At 50.5% G+C, this 20,503-nt stretch overlaps 1 protein-coding gene across 3 annotated transcripts in view; it reads right to left on the reverse strand.

The window, feature by feature from the left end:
* Positions 1–20,503, reverse strand: part of CACNA1H (calcium voltage-gated channel subunit alpha1 H) — a 189,303-nt gene that overhangs the window by 36,855 nt on the left and 131,945 nt on the right. For 2 of the 3 annotated variants that reach the window (XM_090024756.1, XM_090024754.1), the window contains exons 20-24: positions 19,275–19,401; positions 18,778–18,903; positions 16,656–16,745; positions 15,046–15,259; positions 1,232–1,383 (exon numbers count right to left, since the gene is read on the reverse strand). In XM_090024756.1, the coding sequence (XP_089880882.1) occupies positions 1,232–1,383; positions 15,046–15,259; positions 16,656–16,745; positions 18,778–18,903; positions 19,275–19,401 (709 nt within the window). The remainder of the gene's footprint in view (positions 1–1,231; positions 1,384–15,045; positions 15,260–16,655; positions 16,746–18,777; positions 18,904–19,274; positions 19,402–20,503) is intronic. The other variant, XM_090024755.1, reaches the window with a different exon arrangement.

Raw genomic sequence — 20,503 nt, forward strand, 5'->3', positions numbered from 1 at the left:
AGTCTGCTGAGTTTTACCCTGCTGTCAACACATGTAAATGAGCCCTAATCAGGACAAATGCTTACAAATAAAACAAAATGTGCTCCATAAAGAAATGACAAGCACAGAATAATGCAGGTGGTCAACAACATGCATTACCGTGGCTTGGTGCCTGGTGGCTTGGCTTCCCAGAATCCTTTGCAGGTTACGCGGCAAACATTACATCATTAAAAACCGAACAAAGGGACTGGAGGGCTGCAACCTTGGGGCTGGACGTGATGATTGGCGAGGTCCCTTCCAGCCCCTAACAAGCTATGAATCTATTAATCTAAACCCGGTTCCATGCCAGAATGGTAGTGCAAATGGACAGACCAAAATCTTTACGCCAACGGCTTTGTCAAGAGGAAAGACTTGTACGGTATATCAGGAAAAAGGAACAGGGCAGACTTACTCCAAATCCACTGAGAAAAAGATGCCTTTCTCCCTGCACTTATTAGCTGCACTTGTGTACGACTCAAAGACACTGCCGTACTCTTCTCTGCTGGCTGGGGGTTTCCATCTACACATCACCCGACTGACTTCAGAGGACAATTCTTTGTTAATGTGAGAGGAGAGTCAGCAGCTACTCTTCCCTGGCTGTACGGTAAAAGCTAGCCCTAAAACAGCTAGAATAGGAGCTTAAGCTAACAAGTTAATTGTACTAATGCCACTTAGAGTTGTAGACAGTGAGGGTGGGAAGGGAGCTCAGGAGGTCACATCTAGTCCAACCCCCTGCTCAAAGCAGGACCTTTCCAACTACATCATCCCAGCCGGGGCTTTGTCTAGCTGGGTTTTGAAAACCCCCAAGGATGGAGCTTAATCTGATGGCTCGGGATGTTCATTGAGATGAGACTCCCGTGATAATCCAGGGGTGCGTCTACATGTTCATTAATGCACCGTAGTTACGGCACGTTGAGTTTAGTACTTGCTTAATGACGTACTAACTAAATGTGCCGTAACTGCTACTGTGCAGTGGCACCGGCACGTGGTTTTTAGCAACACGTACTGTACAGTAGCGTAATATGACTGTGCAGTATCATATTAGCACGGTTTTCGCCCGGCATGCTACGATGCAGTGTTATTAGGCTACTGTGCATTGAGCCTCTCATGTAGACACACCCAGTGAGAACGGGACATGGTCCTCAATTCCTCCAGTGCTCCTCCTAGCAGGTTTTGGCTCAGATGTATTCCACGGAGGACGCATGGCTCTTACCTTGGGCTGGTTGTAGTGCTCCATGGACATAGTGATGACGTTGACACCAATGATGAAGGTAATGAACAGGTCCAGATAGTGGCTGGTACAAAGGGTATGGATGTACCTCCGTGCTGGGGAATAGTCAGCGTAGTAGGGTCGGCGCTGGGCTTCTGTAGAAAGAGAGAAGCCAAGGCAAAGCAATGAGCATGGCTCCCTGTCACCAGCACGAGGCACGTGGGCACGTATGACCCAACGGCACTAGTGTTTTACACGCGTTTGGGTGCAGGGTGAACTTCTCTGGAGGACTGGGTCAGGGGTTTCTGAGAAGTCGGAGCCGACACAGAGAACAAAGCTTCACGTGAAATGAGCAGACATCTTTGAATCAGCAGCAACGGACCCGAGAGAGATTCAGTCCAGACCAGCACTCAAACGGGATTTCGTATCTTATCTTGGGCTTGCAAGAACCGACCCGGAGCTCTCCGAAGAGCAGGCTCGTTCTTGCAAGATCTCGTTGTACTTACAGCGTCTCCTCAGGCCCGCAAATAACCTCCTCACTCTCTGTACTCCAAGCACTTTCGCATCTGCCGGGAGTCGGGAAGTGTGAGAGACAGGGTGGGCAAGGAAGGAAGGAAGGAAACATCTTCAAGCCATCAACAGGTTCGATCTCAGCTCAGGGCAAGACTTGGTTTCTCTGGACCAGGTCATGCAGTGCTACTAACCCAGCCTGAGCTTGCAGATAAATGGGGGCGAGAATACCAACCTGGACTCCTCTTCTGTGAGCAAGGGGGTTTGCTTTGCACACATGGGACTATGAAGGAAATGCAGCAATGGATCAGACAGGCTAGGGGTGCACATTTGGCGGTTATCGGCATACAGGACCAAGTTGGGGTGGCCATCCACAGGAAGGAGGGTGCCATGTGCCTTCTCTACCATCCCTACAGCGACTCTGTGGCAAACAATGCAGATTTGCAAATTGAAAGCGGCAAGCAGTAAAGACACCGTGAGTCAGTGCCAGCCACCGAGGCCGTCTAAGAGCAGGGATCATTTCAGACCGGGCCCTGGTGGGGTGACCACTTCCACTGGGGGGGGTCTCTCGGGGAATGAGATGCTCCAAGGGTAAAATTCAGCAGCACGAGGACACACAACTCACTGCACAGAGTGAAGTTCACCCACAGAGAGCATGCTTACAGAGGCGTGTGGTCAAACTCTCACATTACACAGTACGAGGCTCTTTTCAAATTGAACCATGGGGGCTGGGATATAACTAAGAAACTATTTGGGCTGTGGCCACATGAATTCAATACCCATCCCTCCAGTCCCGCTTTATTATTATTATTTTTTAAGGGTGAAAAAAATCCTTCCTATAACAAGCTTTGGTGCAGCCACTTCCGCCACTACCTGGGCACGACCCTGCAGCTGAGCTCTACTCCCTGTTTGTGCGTGCCTAAAATTAGAGTGGCGGCAGCCAGGCCGATGGACACTAACTCTTATTTAAACTCAGTAGAAGTTCAATTGCCTTATTTAGGGGCAGATTGGGAGTTGTCAGAGAGTTTGCAGATGGAAAAGGCTTGGTAGGTTCTGTCCAGATCAGCAGGAGACTGTTCCCGACGGGGTTTTTGCTTGTGTTCGCTCTGATCTACTTGCAAATGTTTCAAGGTTCAGGGAAATGAAATATTCCACCTTAAAAAGGAGAACTGGAACACAAAGGAGATCCCAGTACCTCCAACTCTTCCTAATTTCTTTCAGATGGAGCGACACTCATCATGTTATGCGCGCTCTTTTTTTTTTTTTTTTAAATACAGATGATGCGAGATCAGAACATGAAAGCTGAAATAAATTGCAAAAATGGATCCGACTGTATTGTTCATCTACTCTTTTTTTTCTTGGCAGTTCAACAGGCAATGGGAATATTTTTAAAACTTTTCCTCTCATCAGGGTCACCTAGACTTAATTTTTCTGCCCAACAAATATGGAAAAAACAACACAAAGGCAAACACAATTATTTTTGTGTGTGTTTTGGTTTTGATTAGCAATCAAAATCCTTTCAGTCTTATTGGATTGGAACGATGATCTTTGCTGAGAGTGGCTGGAGTTTGGCTAATTCCACAGTGCAACCAAAAAAAAAAAGGGGCAATATTTGAAATTAAATATTTATTTGTTTGCACATGGAAGCACACAGGATGTTCCTGATTAGCACCTAAAAAAATTTGGAACAGCGCTCTTTGGTAATGTAAAAAAAAAAAAAAAAGGAATCACTCTGTGGGCCAATATTGTCCAGGCTGATCCTACTTTATATTAAACGTGTATTTATTAATGTCTCATAAAGGATTAATGGTATATCCTGAGTACTATATGCACTAGGCTTATGTGCACGACTGTAAAGCGTGCTATAAGCTGCTTATAGTTATCTATTAACCTGTTGACTATAATAATCAATTAATCAGTTATGAAAAGATCTCATAACCACTTATTAACTCTTTGTGGGCTATTTATACGGTGCATCCTTAACATAAAGTGCGAGCCCAGAATGAAACGGCTGTGGCGATTGATTCCTGTTAGGCTGTTTCCTTTATGTCTGCATCTGGGATATAGACTGTACTCCATGGTGCACCTTCTCTATGGAAACAGTGTACAGCATATTGGTGTGATGTGCAGTATATGCCAGTACTGTTCTGGTCTGCAGTGGACAGATGGTCAAATGTTGAGTTGGTTGCTCAAAACCTTGGGAGATATTTAACGTGAGCCGGGAAGAGGAAAGCAAGCTCTTGACTCTCCTAATCTGTTGGCGCTCTCTGACATCCTGAAGCCAGTTAATGGATGGAAAAGAACTTTAACTTTGAGACACATACAAAGACAGTTCAGGGTAAAGTCTGATGACATTCAGAAACGCATGCAGCAGTCATGCTCGGTGCAGTAACCCATGCAATGTCCATTAGAGGAGATGCCAGTCATGCACTGCTAAAAGGTAGTGTGCAGGGGTGTGCAGAAAGGACAGTGGGCTAGATTTGTCTCTCGGTTATGCAGGAGTAAATCAGGAGCATCCCCTCTGCAATCAGCAGGGACACCACAGTGTGTACCCAACCAGAGAGAAAAACCTGTGCCATGTCTTTTGGTGCATTTCAGTGTAACAGGACAGTACGAAGACACCGAGGTTTGCTTTAAAAGATGTCACCAATCACGTGGGTGCAAAGCTTTGCCAAGTCGCAGCTTATTCCAGTTTCCATCAGACATAGCGTCTTTGATTACAGAATTAGTGTCTTTGATTACAGATGTAGCATCTTTGATTAAACACAGCAGCACAAGTGGCTGCTTGTGAAATGCAGGGGCTTTCTTTTGGTGCAATCAAAGACATGCATTTGTGTGCACTGGTGACAACCACGGAGAAGATGCCATCAGATTCTCTCCAGGTCTGGGTGGGCTCATCTGATGGTTCACTGCACACACCTACAGCTACAGCTTGGAGACACGGGAGTCCACAGAAGAGCCTTGATGAAGAGAACACCGGTTTGCAGGGGTGAGACAACGTCAAGCACTTTGTTAATTAACACCACCAGGCAATGGGCAGGACTCTTCGGGGCTTTTCCATAAAAATGACTTCAGGGATGGGATTGCAGACAGCCACCTGTGACCCAAATGTCAAAAGCAGTCTACCACCCCCATCGACCACAGCTGAAGGTCTGAGTGGGTGGAAACAAGGTTGGGAAGAGAGACACCAGCATACGCGCACAAAAGGCAAACCCGGCTCACTTCTCTCTGCCACCTCCTGATAGCAACTAACCATTGTACAATTTAGCCTCTCACCTCCTGCGAGCAATATTTCAACCGCTCAGCCAGAGATCTTACAGATGGGGGAACGAATGCAGCACCACCTCCTAAGAGGCGTTCAGATGGGCCTCACAACGACAAGCCCAAGCTGCTCCGTTACTCTCCTCTGCATGGGACAGAAAGCTAAACGGGTTTACATGCATGTTTCCAGTCGGGAGGCTTTACACCTGCATTAGGGAGGCTGCCTGGAAAATATAAGCAAGATGCTCTGAAGATCCCAGGCGGAGGTGTTGACGACTTGGGTGCACGGCGCGTAGGCTGCAGTGACGCTGACTGTAGCGACTGCAGATCCCATGATGGTTAGAGAGGACGGGCACCATCCTGAATACGGCTGAGTACCCACAAGTCTCCATTAGCCCCCCAAGAGCACGGTCTGTGCTCAGCACTCAGACACACCAGCCTATTAGGGAAAAACTGGCATCTGTTCAACAACACCCACCTACTCCTTCTGCCAGCCACGTATGTCTAGATGTTCACTTGTCTGCTGAGGATGCCCAAGGAAACATCAATCAATCTGCAGTGAGCGGTACCCGTGCCCCCTTTGGCATAATGGGGAAAGTTGTATAGAGCAGCACTGGGTCTTCCTGCGTTCTCAGCTCTGTACGCCGTGCACTGAACCAACCACGGTATTTAAAAACACCCCCAAAGCTTCAGCTTCTCATCACAGGCAGGGGGGCCCTCCCCGTGCTGTGTCAAGCCAGCTTTGTTTTCAGTCCAGCTTGATCTCTTCTTTCAGCGCACAAGGTCTTAAGTTCTTGCATTTGGTCTCGTACGAGCTGGAGCCGTGTTCAGTTTTGACCTGGCACCAGCCTGTAGTCCACAGGCCAAAAGCAACCTTGGTGCAACTCCATTAACTGTGCAGCAGATACAGCAGCGCTGAATCTGGCCCAGCCCCCAGAGTAGAGAAGAGATCAAACTGATCCAGTTGTTTTTAATAAAAGCCTTTAATCTGGGGAGGATGGTTTCCCTCGATGCCTCCTGAGAACCTCATTAAAAGGTTAGGAGCTACAGGATTATTAAATTACAGCACTTTTATTTATGCAGTAGGCTTATCTGATGGAGGCGATGATTGTGTCAGGGAAATTTCGGAGCTTATCTTGAAGTTTTACCTCCATGGCAATGAGTACGTTGTGATACAACACTGGCTGCATTCTTAAAGTCGATTCAGCTCGCTTCCCTCTTTCTCAGGAGAGCAGACTGAACCGGCAATCACCCAGTAACATGCTCCTTAGCACTTGCATAGCAAGTGCAGTCTGCATATCTCAAAGGGGTGGGGTGGGGAGGATGGCTTTATGCCCAGGTTATGGGTGGGGAAACAGGCAGGGAGCAGGGAAACGACCAGCCCATAGCTACACAGAGGCAGTGGAAGAGCTCAGTACCTAATGGACCGCTCACAGTCGCTATAGCTTACACGAGGCGGATGCTCTGAAGACACAGGTAGGGTTGGTGCCACGTTGTGTTAAATGCCGTACAGACGCACACGTTACGAAACACACAAGGCAACAGCAGGGTGCCACGACAGGGACGACAGCCATAGACTACCAGGCTGGCTGTGGGCATGGCTTAGTGGGCCTGGATTTTATGCTCTCTTCTGCTTCCGGTCAAGACATCCATGATATCGGTCCATGCCCAGCACTACCAGCCACTTGCAGCTGAGTTGACTGTATACATTTCCTTACTTGCAAGTCCCTGCTCTCACTGCCTCAGCTGCCACTACCCTCTCATGCAGGCACCCGATCTCTAGGAAGAGTGGGGGAGGCTGTTGAAAGGGCGCAGGGGGTGCCGGACTAGTGAGGGGCAATGCAGGGGTGGGCCCTGGCACCGCCGGCTGCGAGGACAGGTCCCGGCAGAGCGGCTCTCCGCGGAGAGGTTGTTGCGAGGTTGCTCCTGCCGCCCAGCCGGGCCGCGGGGAGGTGCGAGAGGCCCGCCGCGTGCGCGGTCATCGCAGCTGGCAGGTTAGTCCATCAGGCCTATTGCTGACACCACCACCTGGGTCTCCCCCAGCGCCAGTTCTCTGCAAGTCTTGGGTGCAGGTGGCTAGATAACACCTGAGCCTTGCTTTGAAAGAGTGACCCTGGGATGCAGCGAGGGGAGAAAGGGGATGCTCAAGGCACTCACTGGCTATACCCTCCACTGTGGGATCGGGGTGCTCCAGGGCAGATCCCCCGGCCAAGGGGGGTTCCAGTCGAGACCCCTTCCCCTCCTTCTGGGCTGTGGCTCTAACCCTAAATGACTTCTGGGCTTCTAGGGAGATCTCCGGCAGTGTCCCAAGGCTGCGGCCGAACCGCCAAAGCAAAGCTGGCTGGAGAGGCTTCAGGGCTGCAGCACTGAGATGGTGGGCAGAGGCAAAATACAGCTCCAAGAGCCTCAGGGAAGGCCACCCAGCAGCAGCCACGGAGCCCGGGACCCGGGGTGCCCCGAGATCAATCTGCTGCGTGGCTGTGCGTTGCCTGGACCCGTGGCGAGGTCACGCAACCTCCAGACTCCCGCAGCCTTTGCAGGGTTATGGCCCTCGCAGCGAGTCGTCATTCATCTCATCTGCAGCCCCCGGGGCTGCTCGAGGATCCGTCTGCCTTGCAGGCAAGCTGAGAGCAATGTGCTTGTCCCTCACAGCTAAATGGTTTCTAGACCCCTGCCCAAGCCGGCAGGGTCTACGGGGCGTGCGAGCAGAGGCACAAGCCGGTCCGTGCACGCACGCAGGGTCTGAAATACACGGCGGACACGGCTGGCTACGCACACAGAGACAGACAGGAAGGCGGCCGCGCAGGCAGACAACTAGACGCAGGCAGACGAGTGCCCGCTATGCGCCGCTCTTGCTCAGAGGCAGGGCCTTCCTGCGATGGCACAGGGTGACACAGGAAGCACCTGTTTTTCTCCTGGGAGGAGGCTACATCTCCATACTGCTCTTGTGGTCCCCACCTTCGTGAAAGCCACTGGCTACTGAACCCTTGCACCCTGGGCGGCTCTCCCTTGGGCCACGTCCCAGGTCTTGCTTCCAGTGCTGAACCATCCATCCTCTCCTGCCCATCCAGGTCAAAACAGGGTACCACACAGCATGGCAGAGACAAAGGCAGCCCATTTGCCATCTTCCTTCAGGCACGGCACGGCACGGCACGGCACGGGTGTGCACACGCACACACTGACACGCCACCAGAGCCACCACGTCACACTGCACCAGCCACGCGTCCCATCTTTCTGAGTCTGCCAACCTTTTTAGCCAAACCCGTCGTCTTCTAAATGAACCGAAGAGCCCAAACCCCTTCCCCTCCACCCCACGTCTTCTTCTTTAAATCATTGAAAAATAATGATGATGAGAATAAAAGCGTTAACACTTCCTACCTTGGGTAAATTCAGAAAGAGGTTGGACAAACACCTGTCTGGGGTCGTGTGATCCCAGAGGGTGCTCCAGCCAGTGGCGGGGGGTCAGACTAGATGATTTGTTCAGGTCCCTTCTGACCCCAAACTACTATGAAACCAAGATCTGCCCATTCTGAAGGCTGCCGGGCAGAAAAAGCCTCAGAGCCAGGTCTTAAAGCCGAGATGATCTGAGGTTACCTCCTGGAGGCACTACCCACGTGCAAATGCTCCTGCTCTCTGCCTGGATGTCTCTCCCTGACTCCCCTCCAGAAAGCTGTCCTCCTCCGTGTGTGCTCTCTGTGACATGTTACACTCCACATCTGGACAGGCCCGAGTCCACCACCTAGAAATATCTCCTGGGCTCTCTCCCTGCCGGCCTTTCCAGGATTATATCTGAGCCAAGGGCCTGGGAGGTTTCTGGGAAAGCAATGCAACGGCGCCTATCACTTAGATAGGGACTGGCTCTGCTTGGTCTCTTTGAGCACCAAGCCAGGGACAAACCTGTTATAAATCTAAATAATGGAGCTTCACCGACCCACAGCACCGAGCTAGGATTAGAATAGCTCTCGTTAATCTGTAATGCAACCTTTTTTCTCTAGAGGGTGCTGAAGATTTTGCTCTTTTTCCCATACAAGTCCCTCTTGTTATGGTTTGGGGAGCTGCTACTAACCCGACAGAGCAAGGTGCTAAGAGTTTCCCGTGAAGCGCCGTCAGGTATTCAGGTTGGAGATGTATTGGTCTAAAAGCAATCAGGATTCATGGTAAAGGCATGGTATCGTTTATTAGACCAACTAGATTTTTGCAAAAAAAATTCTTTAACTGCAAGCTTTCGGGCACAAACACCCTTCATCAGGCATGATATCACCTTGACCATGAGTCCTGGTTGCGGAGAAGCACTGGGCACCCTGAACCATGCACTGGGAGTGGCAGGATCTGTCCCCACACTGTAGGGACAAGCACTTAAGTGCTGTGATGCAGGGAGACCGATGGATGGAGCCTCAGGTGAGCTTTGATGAGGGGCACTGCAAGGTTCAAAGAGTTTCTTTGACTGGTAGGTAGCAGGTCTTGCCAAATGCAGCCGGGGTCATTGCTGACTGGAAGTGGCTGAGATTAGATGATCTGGGCTCTGGGCATGGACCAGCCAACACCCCTGGTGTAATTTATGCCAGCTTTGTATCCCAACATAAATTATATCTGGATCAGGAACAGACACTGCTGTTCTGGAGCGCAGCACACAGAAGGCAGCTACTGCTGTGCCTTGCCATCAAGCGGCAGGGGAGCGAGCCACGATGACCTGTTTGCCTTGAGCAAACGGTTACCCCAGGATGAACTCAGACAAACGACTCCTGGTGGAGTTTTACCCCCAATTCTTTCAGGCATAGCAATCCCCAAGGCTGGATGAAGTGATACTGGCTTAGGGGACCGTGTCATCTACCTGCTCACCGACTACACCAGCGTGATCAAGCCACTTCCTAAGGACAAAATGTCCACACGACTGAAACTGCCCCCGATCTTAGCACGTCAGCAGAGACCTGAATCCCTGGAAAGGGATGTGGGGTCATTCTCACCCGACAAGCAGGGTCTTTGAATCCAGGCTGAAGCTGGGGGGAAATCGCAGGTCATTCTGGTCTCATGGTACAGCACTCTCCGGACTTCAATACGCTCCGGGATTTCACCATGCTCCTTTTCACCAAGCAATGCAAATTCTCCATCCACAAGTTGCATTTGTTTTTGAGCTTGGATCAGATTTTAGTCGGGGCTTCCCAGCAGGAAGTGAGCCACGTGGGCTATGCTACCGGAGAGGGAAAGCACCCTATCAGCCCTCCAAAGATAATGGCAAACGCCACTGAATTGCCGGGACTCTTCAAGATCACAGAGCTAGTGGGGATACAACCTACAGGTATAGCTACAGAAGATGTGGGATGGGATTCCTTCAAATTTCTTTGCCAATGCATCAATGAGCTTGTAAAACCACTCCTTCCAGCACAATGAAGTGGCTGGGGGTTCAGATGAAGCCCTCTGTTCTCCACTGTGCCTTTGGGGTTTCCCAATATTGGGACTGTGCTCCAACTAAGACCAAATTAGCTACACGTCAGATTAATCTGCACTTGAGCAGAGGCCAGAAAGGTAGGAGGCGTTAGCCCTGGAGGAACAGGCCCTGATAAAGCACGTTACTTAGTGTAGATGAGGGAAGGGGATGCGTTGACAGAGCATCCTGCTACAACTCTAGAGGCATGAGTTGCAGCTCTGCTCTGGACTCATGGCAAAGGATGTCCCCACGAAACCCAGCTGTCAACAAGCACCTAGTCTTTTTGGTTGGGGAATCAAAACTGGTAGGATGTGATACCACAACCCAACGTGCTGGTAGCTACAGTAACTGGTAGGCTGTAATGAGTAAGCCTTAACCCGAGTAGCCTAAATGGACCTCAAGGCTAGGGTAGATCTTTGATGAGAAGCAAAGCCCTGCTGCATCTCCTGTAGCTGAAGTTGCTCTTTCTGACTGTTGTACAATGAAGAATAGCTTATTTGTGGAGCGGCTGCATTTGCACGTGCTCCGCCAGTCATTACTGGGGGTATTCTTGGGCTCAAAGACTCTTGCAATAAACTGCAAAACTCCAAAAGCCCACTGAAGCTATGAGTCTTTGCTTCAAATCTTGGAGGCTTAACTGAACCTTCTTCCCGGGTTTGCAAATGTGGACTGGAAATCAAATGCAAGCAGCCTCTCTCCCGGTCTTTCAAGTACCTTCCCCATGTTGTGCTAGACAGGGTCCAAGGAGAGTGGTCGCTCCTTAAGGAGACGATCCTCCAAGCCCAAAGGGAGGTAATCCCAACTCGGATCAAAGGGGGCAGGAGGGCACACCAGCCCCCATGGCTCACCAGAAGCATCCGGGAACGTCTCCTAGCTAAAAGGGAGGTGCACACCCGATGGCGGGGGGGGGGCATCCCCAGGGAGGACTACACTGCGGTTGCTCGGGGATGCAGGGGGGCAGTCAGGTAGGCCAAGGTGGAGATGGGACTGGGACTAGCCACCCGGGTCAAGGACAACAAGAAGTCCTTTTTTAAATACATAGGGGATAAAAAGAAGGTACCGGGTAATGTGGAGCCCCTGCAGGACACACTAGGAAATTTGGCTGTCACACCAGATGACAAAGCTAACATATTTAATGATTTCTTTGCCTCCATTTTCCTGAGCAGGGGCTGGATCAGCCCCCGCCACCGGGCCCCCCTCAGGCCCTGGGGGAGGCGCACCCAGGCCCAGGGTCAGGGAGGATCTAGTCAGGGAGCGTCTGGCGGGACTGGATGTATTTAAATCAGCGGGTCCAGACGATCTCCACCCCCGAGTGCTGAGGGAATTAGCTGAGGTCATTGCGGGACCCCCGGCACGGCTGTACGAGCACTCGTGGGGCTCTGGTGTGGGGCCAGAGGACTGGAAGAGGGCCAACGTGGTTCCCATCTTCAAAAAGGGCAGGAAGGAGGACCCGGGAAACTATAGGCCAGTCAGTCTTACCTCAATCCTGGGCAAGCTTTCTGAGAGAGTTATCCTGGCGCATGTCCACGAGGGGCCGGGGGGAGATCATGCTCAGGGGCAACCCACACGGGTTCATTAGCGGCAGGTCCTGTCAGACCAACCTGGTGGCCTTCTACGACCAGGTCACCAAATCCTTAGACGCAGGGGGAGCAGTGGACGTCGTCTTTCTGGCCTTTCGGGAGGCCTTCGACAGTGTCTCTCACCCCATTCTCATTAAGAAACCGGGGGGCTGTGGTGTCGACCCCCCACACAGTCAGACGTGTCGCCAACTGGCGGGAGGGCTGCACCCGGAGAGCGGTGGGGGACGGGTCATGTTCGACCTGGAGGGATGTGGGCGGTGGGGTCCCCCAGGGCTTGGTCCTCGGGCCCGCACTGTTCAACATCTTCATCAGCGACTTGGACAAGGGGGTAAAAAGCACCTGTTCAAATTTGCTGATGACACTAAGATGTGGGGAGAAGTGGGCACGCCAGAAGGGAGAGACAGGCTGCAACTAGACCTAGACAGGTTACAGGGGTGGGCGGATGAGAACAGGATGGGATTCAACACTGACAAGTGCAAGGTGCTGCACCCGGGGAGGTAGAACCGGCACCATACCTACAGGCTGGGGAACTCCTTTCTCGTCAGGGCAGAGGCAGAAAAGGATCTGGGAGTCATCACTGATGCCAAGATGAACATGGGCCAGCAGTGTGGAAGGCCAACTGCACCTTGTCGTGCATCCACAGATGCATCTCGAGCAGGTCCAGGGAGGCGATCCTCCACCTCTATGCGGCACTGGTCAGGCCGCAGCTGGAGTACTGCGTCCAGCTCTGGGCGCCGCACTTCAGGGGGATGTGGCCAGCATGGAGAGGGTCCAGAGGAGACCACCCACATGGTCGGGGACAGCAGGGCAGGCCCGACGAGGAGAGGCGACGGGACCTGAACCTGTTCAGCCTCCACAAGAGAAGGCTGAGGGGGATCTAGTGGCCTGTTACAAACTAGTCAGGGGGGACCAGCAGGGATTGGGGAAGTCCCTGTTCCCTCGTGCACTACCAGGAGTGACCAGGAATAACGGTCACAAGCTGGCAGAGGGGAGATTTAGACATCAGGAGGCGCAACTTCACGGTCAGGGCGGCTAGGATCTGGAACCAGCTTCCAAGAGAAGTGGTGCAGGCTCCTACCCTGGGGGTGTTTAAGAGGAGGCTGGATGAACACCTTGCTGGGGTCGTTTGACCCCAGTACTCTTTCCTGCCATGGCAGGGGGTCCGACTCGATGATCTGCTCAGGTCCCTTCCGACCCTAGAAACTATGAAACCATGAAACAGCCTTCCAAGATTTCCCAGTTTCCACTTCTAATCCTATCTTGAACCCAGAAGTTTGGGTGCGTGAACCAAAATGGAGAAGAAAAGCAAGATTGCAGCTGATTGTTTTTAAATCTCAAAGAGTTTCTGTTGTTTGAGGGCATGAAGGGCTGAGTGAGGCTGGGTTTTATTTTAACTAAGCCACTTAACCCTTGGCTAACTAAAAAACAAATTATGCAGCCTTGGCTTGGCTTTCAGGTCAACCTGCGATTGATCACAGCCCAGCAGAAGAACAGCTGCTTAGCACTTGGGTCTCTCATGACAATTTAATGAGGAAAAGCAAAGGGAGAAGTGGGGAATTTGGTACAAGACGGAGGTTGACCGTTCTCTGACTCCAGTGCGGATCATATCCAGGAATGGGATGGAGGAAGCCAGGTGGGGATGAGATTTCTGTTTGCACGACTTCTAATTCCTATGTCATTATGGCACGGACAAATGACTATTGGATCTAGCAGCAGTTTTCCCGGCTGAAAATGGATGCCTCTTGCTCAGTGCTTTAGGAGGAAACCCGTTCGTCTTTAAAGGGCATTATGCCGGAGGCTACGGGAGGCAAGATAATGACAAGGTCATGACAACATGTGGTTGTGTTCGGTGGGGTAGAGATCACTTTACATCTCTCCTTCTTTAGTTCCAGAGTGGCTAATTGGGGGGTATATTTTTGTCCTAGTGTTTCAAAAATCTGACCAGCTCTACAACTTCTGGCTGGAAATGTGGAAGCGGCAGGTTTCCGGTGACGTTTCCAGTACCCCCGCTTCTCAGCACGCTGGCAATATTCACTACCACTACCCTTTCTCGTTGCTCTTTTGAAACCTCTGCTTCCATGCCCTGTTGCAGCTGGTGGGAAGAGGAAAATACTAAGAGGGACCAAATAAGTGGAAACATTTCAGAGCCTTCAGGAAGGTTTGGTTCTACAACTGGGCTGATTCTTCTGTTCTCTAGACCACTTTTTTTGCCCCTCCCCGTCCCCCCAAAAGAAAACCACTATGCTGACGCTACAGCAAAACTACACGGGTCTCTCATGGGTCTCCAGACGGCCAAGTGTTTTCAGCTAACTTGTGTGGAAGACCTGTCCAAGACTGACCGCTTGGCTCTGTGCTCAATGTCTCCAGCAGTGGCGGACTGGGCAAGCATCTCTTATAATGGACGCCTTCCAAGAAGGCTTTTTCTCAATGGCCCCGTTATCGGGGCTCCACTCCTCTTCCCAAGCCTATCATTTTATTCATGCTCTCATGCAGCATGTGCGTGGCATGTGGGGCCATGCACCAAGATCCTAAAAAAAGCATTGCAACTACTTGTTCTAAGGGAGGGAGGAGAAAAAAAAAGAAATCAACCCGCCACCACTGTAATTAAAACACTCCGGCGACACTTTAAGCCCCCTGGCACGGGGATACCCCTGCAAGTTGCCTTTACAGACGGGGTAGCATTGCTCCCATGGACTCAGTAGATTCTTCAGTCGCTCCAGGGGCTTCTCCTCTCATTTCTAAAGACACCAGGCAGTAATAACTGCACCTGGTGGGCTTAGTAAATCAACAGGAGACTGATTTCGAGGACTGCCTGGCCCTCTCTCTGCCTAGCGTCTACATAAATGGGCAACACTCACCAAGCCTGTAGAGGACACTTCCAGGGGGATTTGTAACCCTGAGACTTAAGGCATCGCCAAAGTAGTCAAGAAGCAAAATGGCCCTTCTCATCCCATGTAAACCAAACCAAAGGAAAATGAAAGTCTTGCTTTGGAAGCAGGCAGGGCTCAGAAAAATTGTGGTTTGTAACGCAGTCTACCGACCAGACATGTATATCTCCTTACTCCTGCGCTTTTTCTCCAGGCGCCTCAGACGCTTCTCCTCCCGCCGACGGGCCTCTTCTGCTTCCTGGTGCTGCCGGCACTTGTGGAAGTTCTCCACCACCACCCCCACAAACATATTGAGCACGAAGAAGCTGACGATGAGCAGGAAGGAGATGAAGTAGAGAAGCATCCAAGGGTTGTGGTTCTGGCTGGGCTGGTGGACAAGAGAGGGGAGAAGAGAGTAACAGGGGAGCAAAGCATGTCATTGCAAAGCATGCGTGTCGCGTGTTCTGCAGTGGAGAGAAATCTCCAAATGGCAAGAGGACAGAGCTGAGAGGAGCCATTGGATTTTTTCCAGCACGTTTTCATTTCGCCCATTTTCTCAACCTACAGAAATTTTACCATTAAAAAAATTTTTATTTTATTTTATTTTTTTTTTACAGAGAAAGCCAGGATTTGGCCGAGAAAAAAAATCCCTTCTGAATTCACTATTGTATCATCTCCCAATGATGATGGATTTTTGCTAAAGCCAGAGCTCAAGTTATTTCTTGAAGTGGGTATGGATGCTTAAAGTTTCTCTGGCATTTTGAGATCCATGGAAGCTGCAGAAGACAAGTGGGAAATGTCACTGATATTATGACACGGTGCTTTTTTTTTCTCCTAACGCTCTCCTCACAACATCCAACGTGGCTAGCTTCTCCAACATCCGCAATGATTTTCTATTTTGGGTATGGCCATTACCATGCCCCTTAAAGGAACAATGCAGTGGTGCATATTTGCAAAGCCACCTGGGGCGCTATGGTACTTGATCTAAACTATTCACCTTTGAGGCATGAAGGTCTTATATTTTGTAAGATATTGCAGAACATTTACTGCCCGGGGATTTCGTCTGTGGTCAGTGATGCTGAGGGATGTTAGGGATCAAGCCAGTGACTCACAGCTGCCTGGGAGCAGAGAGCTTTCTCTTTCTGCGTGTTCATTTTTCAAGACCATGCCCAGGTTGACAGGATCCGTGTGACTCACCATAATGGTTTGAGCAACCCAGGCTCAGTACAGCCCCAACGCTGCCCCATAAAGAGCCTCCTTCCCCGGACCCTTGGCTAGCACCTGTCCCGAGTCCAATGGGAAGGCATGGACACTTTCTCCTCCTAAGCTGATAGAGGGTTGGGGGGAATTTGGATGAAGGTATGGCACAGCTTGACTCCATGCCCGCTGTCCCTATTCCAGGCCTGGAGCAGTGCATGTCGAAGCTTTCTCAAGGGATGTGTAGCTGCCATGTTGGCAACTCCTGCCTATGAGACCCTGGGAGAAAGTCTAGCTTAGATTCCCAGAATCCCTCTGGGGGATTCCTGTTCTGCTTAGGCCCCGTTACAACAGCTTGGGCACGTCCTAGCACTAATTGACAAGCCCTTTTGTGCTCTGCTGTGGTCACCGGGTTCTCCAGAGATGCTCCGCTGTTGCTCTGGAGGTATAGCAGGTAGTTTGGGACTTCACATCACAGGCTACATGGCATGGAAGTGTTAACTGAGATACATTCACAGCAGTGATGTGCAAATGGACTGGGGATAGTGAATGCCAGGGAAAAACCTCAGGATATCTTTGGTAGCTACCTGCTGGTCAATGCCCACAGCGTCCAGGCCGTCATACATGATGTTCACCCAGCCATCTTTGGATGAAAGGACAAACAAGGACATCAGAGCCTGCAAGAAAAAGAAATTAATATGAAGATCCATCCTGCAGCTCTTGACAAGGGCAAGCGGAGCCCTCAGCATTTCAAGTTTCTCAGACTAGGAAAGTGGAGGCTGTAAAATCCCAAAGAGATGGCAAGGTGACTTAGGTATGACAAATTCTTCCCCGTTCAATTTACCAGGTGGAAAAAATACTGTGCATGCAGACAACACTGATGGAGGGGAGAAGGGAAACAACAGATTTCAATCATCTAAGAGAGAATTACAAGCCAAGAGGATTCAAGCTGCCCTGCAAAAAAAAAAAAAATCCACAATCCATGGCATGTATTGCACAGGCTGCTTTAATTTTTAAATGGAATATGCTGTGGTGCAGTGGGGCACTGTGGTGTGCCTGCCACGTCAAGGGGGAAGCTGCTTGAAAGGTGGCTTCCCAGTGGTGTGGGAGCTGACTGGAGGCTCATCTGACCGGAGTTTCAAGCCTTGAGCCCTGCTGAAGACAGGCTCAAGGCTTACAGAGAACTCATCAACTGCAAGAGGGGCTGAGCAGGGAGACAGAGTATTCCCCAGCCCAGAGCAGGGGCTGAGCAAGGGAAAAGAGTTGCCCCCAGCTCAGCCAGGGGCTGAGAAGTGGAACAGAGGACCCACCAGCTAGAGATGGTCTGACCAGGGGATTGGAGGATCAATAGGCCCCAAGAGGACAGTGTGAGGCGTCAGGGGTCTGAGAGTCCAGAGAGAAAGGGCAGAGAGACTCAGGGGGTCTGAGAGTCCCGAGAGAGTTTAAGAGAAAGGAAGATCTGAAGTGCCAACACTTGCATGGCTTGGGGCACGGTGTAGGGGAAGAACAGAGCCACACAATTTGCCCTTAAGGCTATAGGTGCCCTGAAGGAGCACAGATAGGCTGAGAGGGCCTATTCAGCATAAGGGCTGGATCAAGATGAGTGGGGTCTGGGAGGGACCTGTTGATGAGTTGACTGGACTCAGGCTCACTCTAAGGCCCATGGGCAGCCTCCCTTACTTAATCTCAATAACAACAAGGCATGGCAGGCGAGCAAGGGGGGGTGGTACTTTAGAGACAGAGCTGGGCAGAAGCCACACATCTGCCCCTGTGGCTCAAACCTGCCACATGTGGCCTTAGCTATTTACAACTTTTGGTTTGGCTTGTAACAGTTCCCTGAATTTGGACGATGAAAGGGTCAGCCTTCACTTCTAGATTTGTTCTTTTCTACTCCTCTACTGATCATAAGAGGCCAAATTCTACTGAGTTACATTGGTGGCCTTGCCAATGAGTGGTTCAACAAATCGATGAGTCGGACCCTCTAAAATCAGGACTTTTTAAAAAAAATAATGCAGCTGAGTTCTTTTTATTGACTGTTGAGTTTTGAGCCTTGGGAGGTCACATTTCCCAGTTTTTCTGTGACTGCAGGCATTAGAAATGCATTATTTTTAAGAACGAAAGCTGAGATCTGCCCACTAGCAGCCATAGCCAGGTGATGGAATATTAGGATACAAATGCCAACTGAGTTGGGTCTTGAGATAAAAAGCACGACTTTGGCAATGGTGCCAGTGAAAATGCAGGGGGTCATAACAGTATAACTGAGAGCTTATGTAACAGCACCCTCTAGTTCAACACAGTGACTGACTTGAGGCCCTCCAGCTTGGGCTAAAGAACCAGGCTGCTTAGCTAAGGGCTGTCTGTAGCAGGCCTGTGGATTGGGACTAGAGAGGAGAATATAAAACATCCTGATCTTCAGGTTGAGTATGTTTTGGCTCAGGTTATCACGGGAGTATACACCTGTTGTCTCCATTATGTATATCAGGTTAGTTATGGAGCAAATTCCTCCTTAAACTGAACAAAATCTCTGGCCTGATGTTCCAAAAAACCTCTTGCAATAACAGAAGCCTAAGTGGAAGCTTCAGGTTTTCTGGGCATGTCTCTGCTGCTTGAAAGCTTGATTATCCTGGGGAGACATGCTGGGAAGAGCCCATGAAATACAGACACAGAAACCCTGATGGGAGAGGGAGGAGGAGGAGGGGATGGCATTACCTGTCCTAAGTTGTCAAAGTTGTACTTCCGTCGGACCCACTTGAAGTGTGCATTGGTGCAGTCGGCTTTTGTGGTGATGTTCTTGGTGTCTGACCCTTCGCAGGAGTAGAACTTGCCTTTAAAAAGCTGAAAATGAGCAGAAAGGGGGAAAAAGGCAATTTGGAAAGCATGACACAGGAAATTCTTCCTGTCCCACCCAACGCTCATTGCTGTCTTGCTCGGGATTCCTTCCTGTTTTCCAACAAGCTGAGATACCAGCCTCCAGACACGGTGCCTGAAACACACCTCTGTTGGATGAAGCAGGTTGAGGTTCCTAAAGGTATTTTGGATTACCTTGGAGACCAGGATAGGACCTTTGAGGTGCACTGGGTTGTCTCAGAGCCAGGAGGGAAGAGCTAATTCTGAATAGTTTTACTATGGGGAGAAGAATCTCCTGTCTGTCTAGAGAAGGGACTTTCTGAGCGAGTGCTGATGAGGAAGGTGGCGGAGAGTCTTACCTGCACTCCTAATATCCCAAAGATGATGAAGAAAGCGCAGCAGATGAGCACGATATTCCCAATGGGCCTCAGAGATGATATCAAAGTCTCCACCACCAGCTTCAGACCAGGGGCTCTGCTGATGACTCTGGGAAAACACAGCAGAACAACCAAAGCTTTAATTGTTGTGTGTGTGTGTCCGCTGGCCACATGACTATTCCACCTCCTCCTCCTTGTCTGCAGAAAAGCTGCTACAACCCTTCTGTGCCTTCAGGTGCTATTTAGAGATGATTAGTCATTTCTAGATGGACAACGAGAATATCTGAAGTTATAGTGCATGAGATAAAAACTCATCCAGGGGCACAGAATATGCCATGGGGCATAAGCTAACCATTATCCGAGGAAGGTGAGGAAGGTAATCTCTCCTGTGGGTAGGTTAGTCCATACATATCCTTCTTCTGAAGGTCTGTTCTTGTCAGAGAGAGAGCACTGAAGCAATGGTCTAATTTGGTAGGGCGTTTCATGCTTTCCGTGGAGGAAAGTAGCCTCACAGAAGGCATGGACTCTCCTGTCCCTTTGCCCCCCCCGCAAAGACCATGTGGGTAATGTCTCTATCATGGTTTATAAACTTTAATGCACAGCACTACTGGAAAGTCTGACCTTCCTTTGACAGATGGAGAAACTCAGATACCCAGAGGAGTAAGAGAAGCCAAGTAAAAACTCCATTTACAATGGCCTTCTGATGGCAAAGCTGGGATGAGAGCCCCGGGGCCGTGGTTCTGAGTCCTGGGCTCCAGTCATCGCTTTCCATGATTGCCTTATCGGTGGGCCCGAAGATAGCTTACAAGGCCAATCTGGGATTGACAGACTCTTACAACCTGGGCCTGTGTTTCCATGCAGGGCGGGTGGCTCTGGATTCTTGATTCAGTCCGCGACACGCTGGCTCTGCAGTTCCAACTTTTCCATCTCATGTTGCTGACGGTACCGCCAACCTGCTCAGCACCTTCACGAGACCAAGCCGCATAGAAAGGGTAGGTGTGTTTTATTTTGCAGGTCTTTGTCGGGATGCCCGCTTCCTAAACCAGCTCAGACCCAAGAGGGGCTCACGACTGATGTCTCCGTTTTAGAAGGGGGCATCCTATTAAATGAGCAGCATGGATTGCTTCCTCTCTACAAAGGCCAGGCAGGCTCCCAGCATCTTGGAGGCCAGGTCTGCAGCAGCACAGACAGCATGCATTTCTCTTGTACGT

This window comes from Crocodylus siamensis, chromosome 12 (genome assembly GCF_052110815.1).
Source record: "Crocodylus siamensis isolate JL-2025a chromosome 12, ASM5211081v1, whole genome shotgun sequence".
Taxonomy (NCBI): Eukaryota; Metazoa; Chordata; order Crocodylia; family Crocodylidae; genus Crocodylus; species Crocodylus siamensis.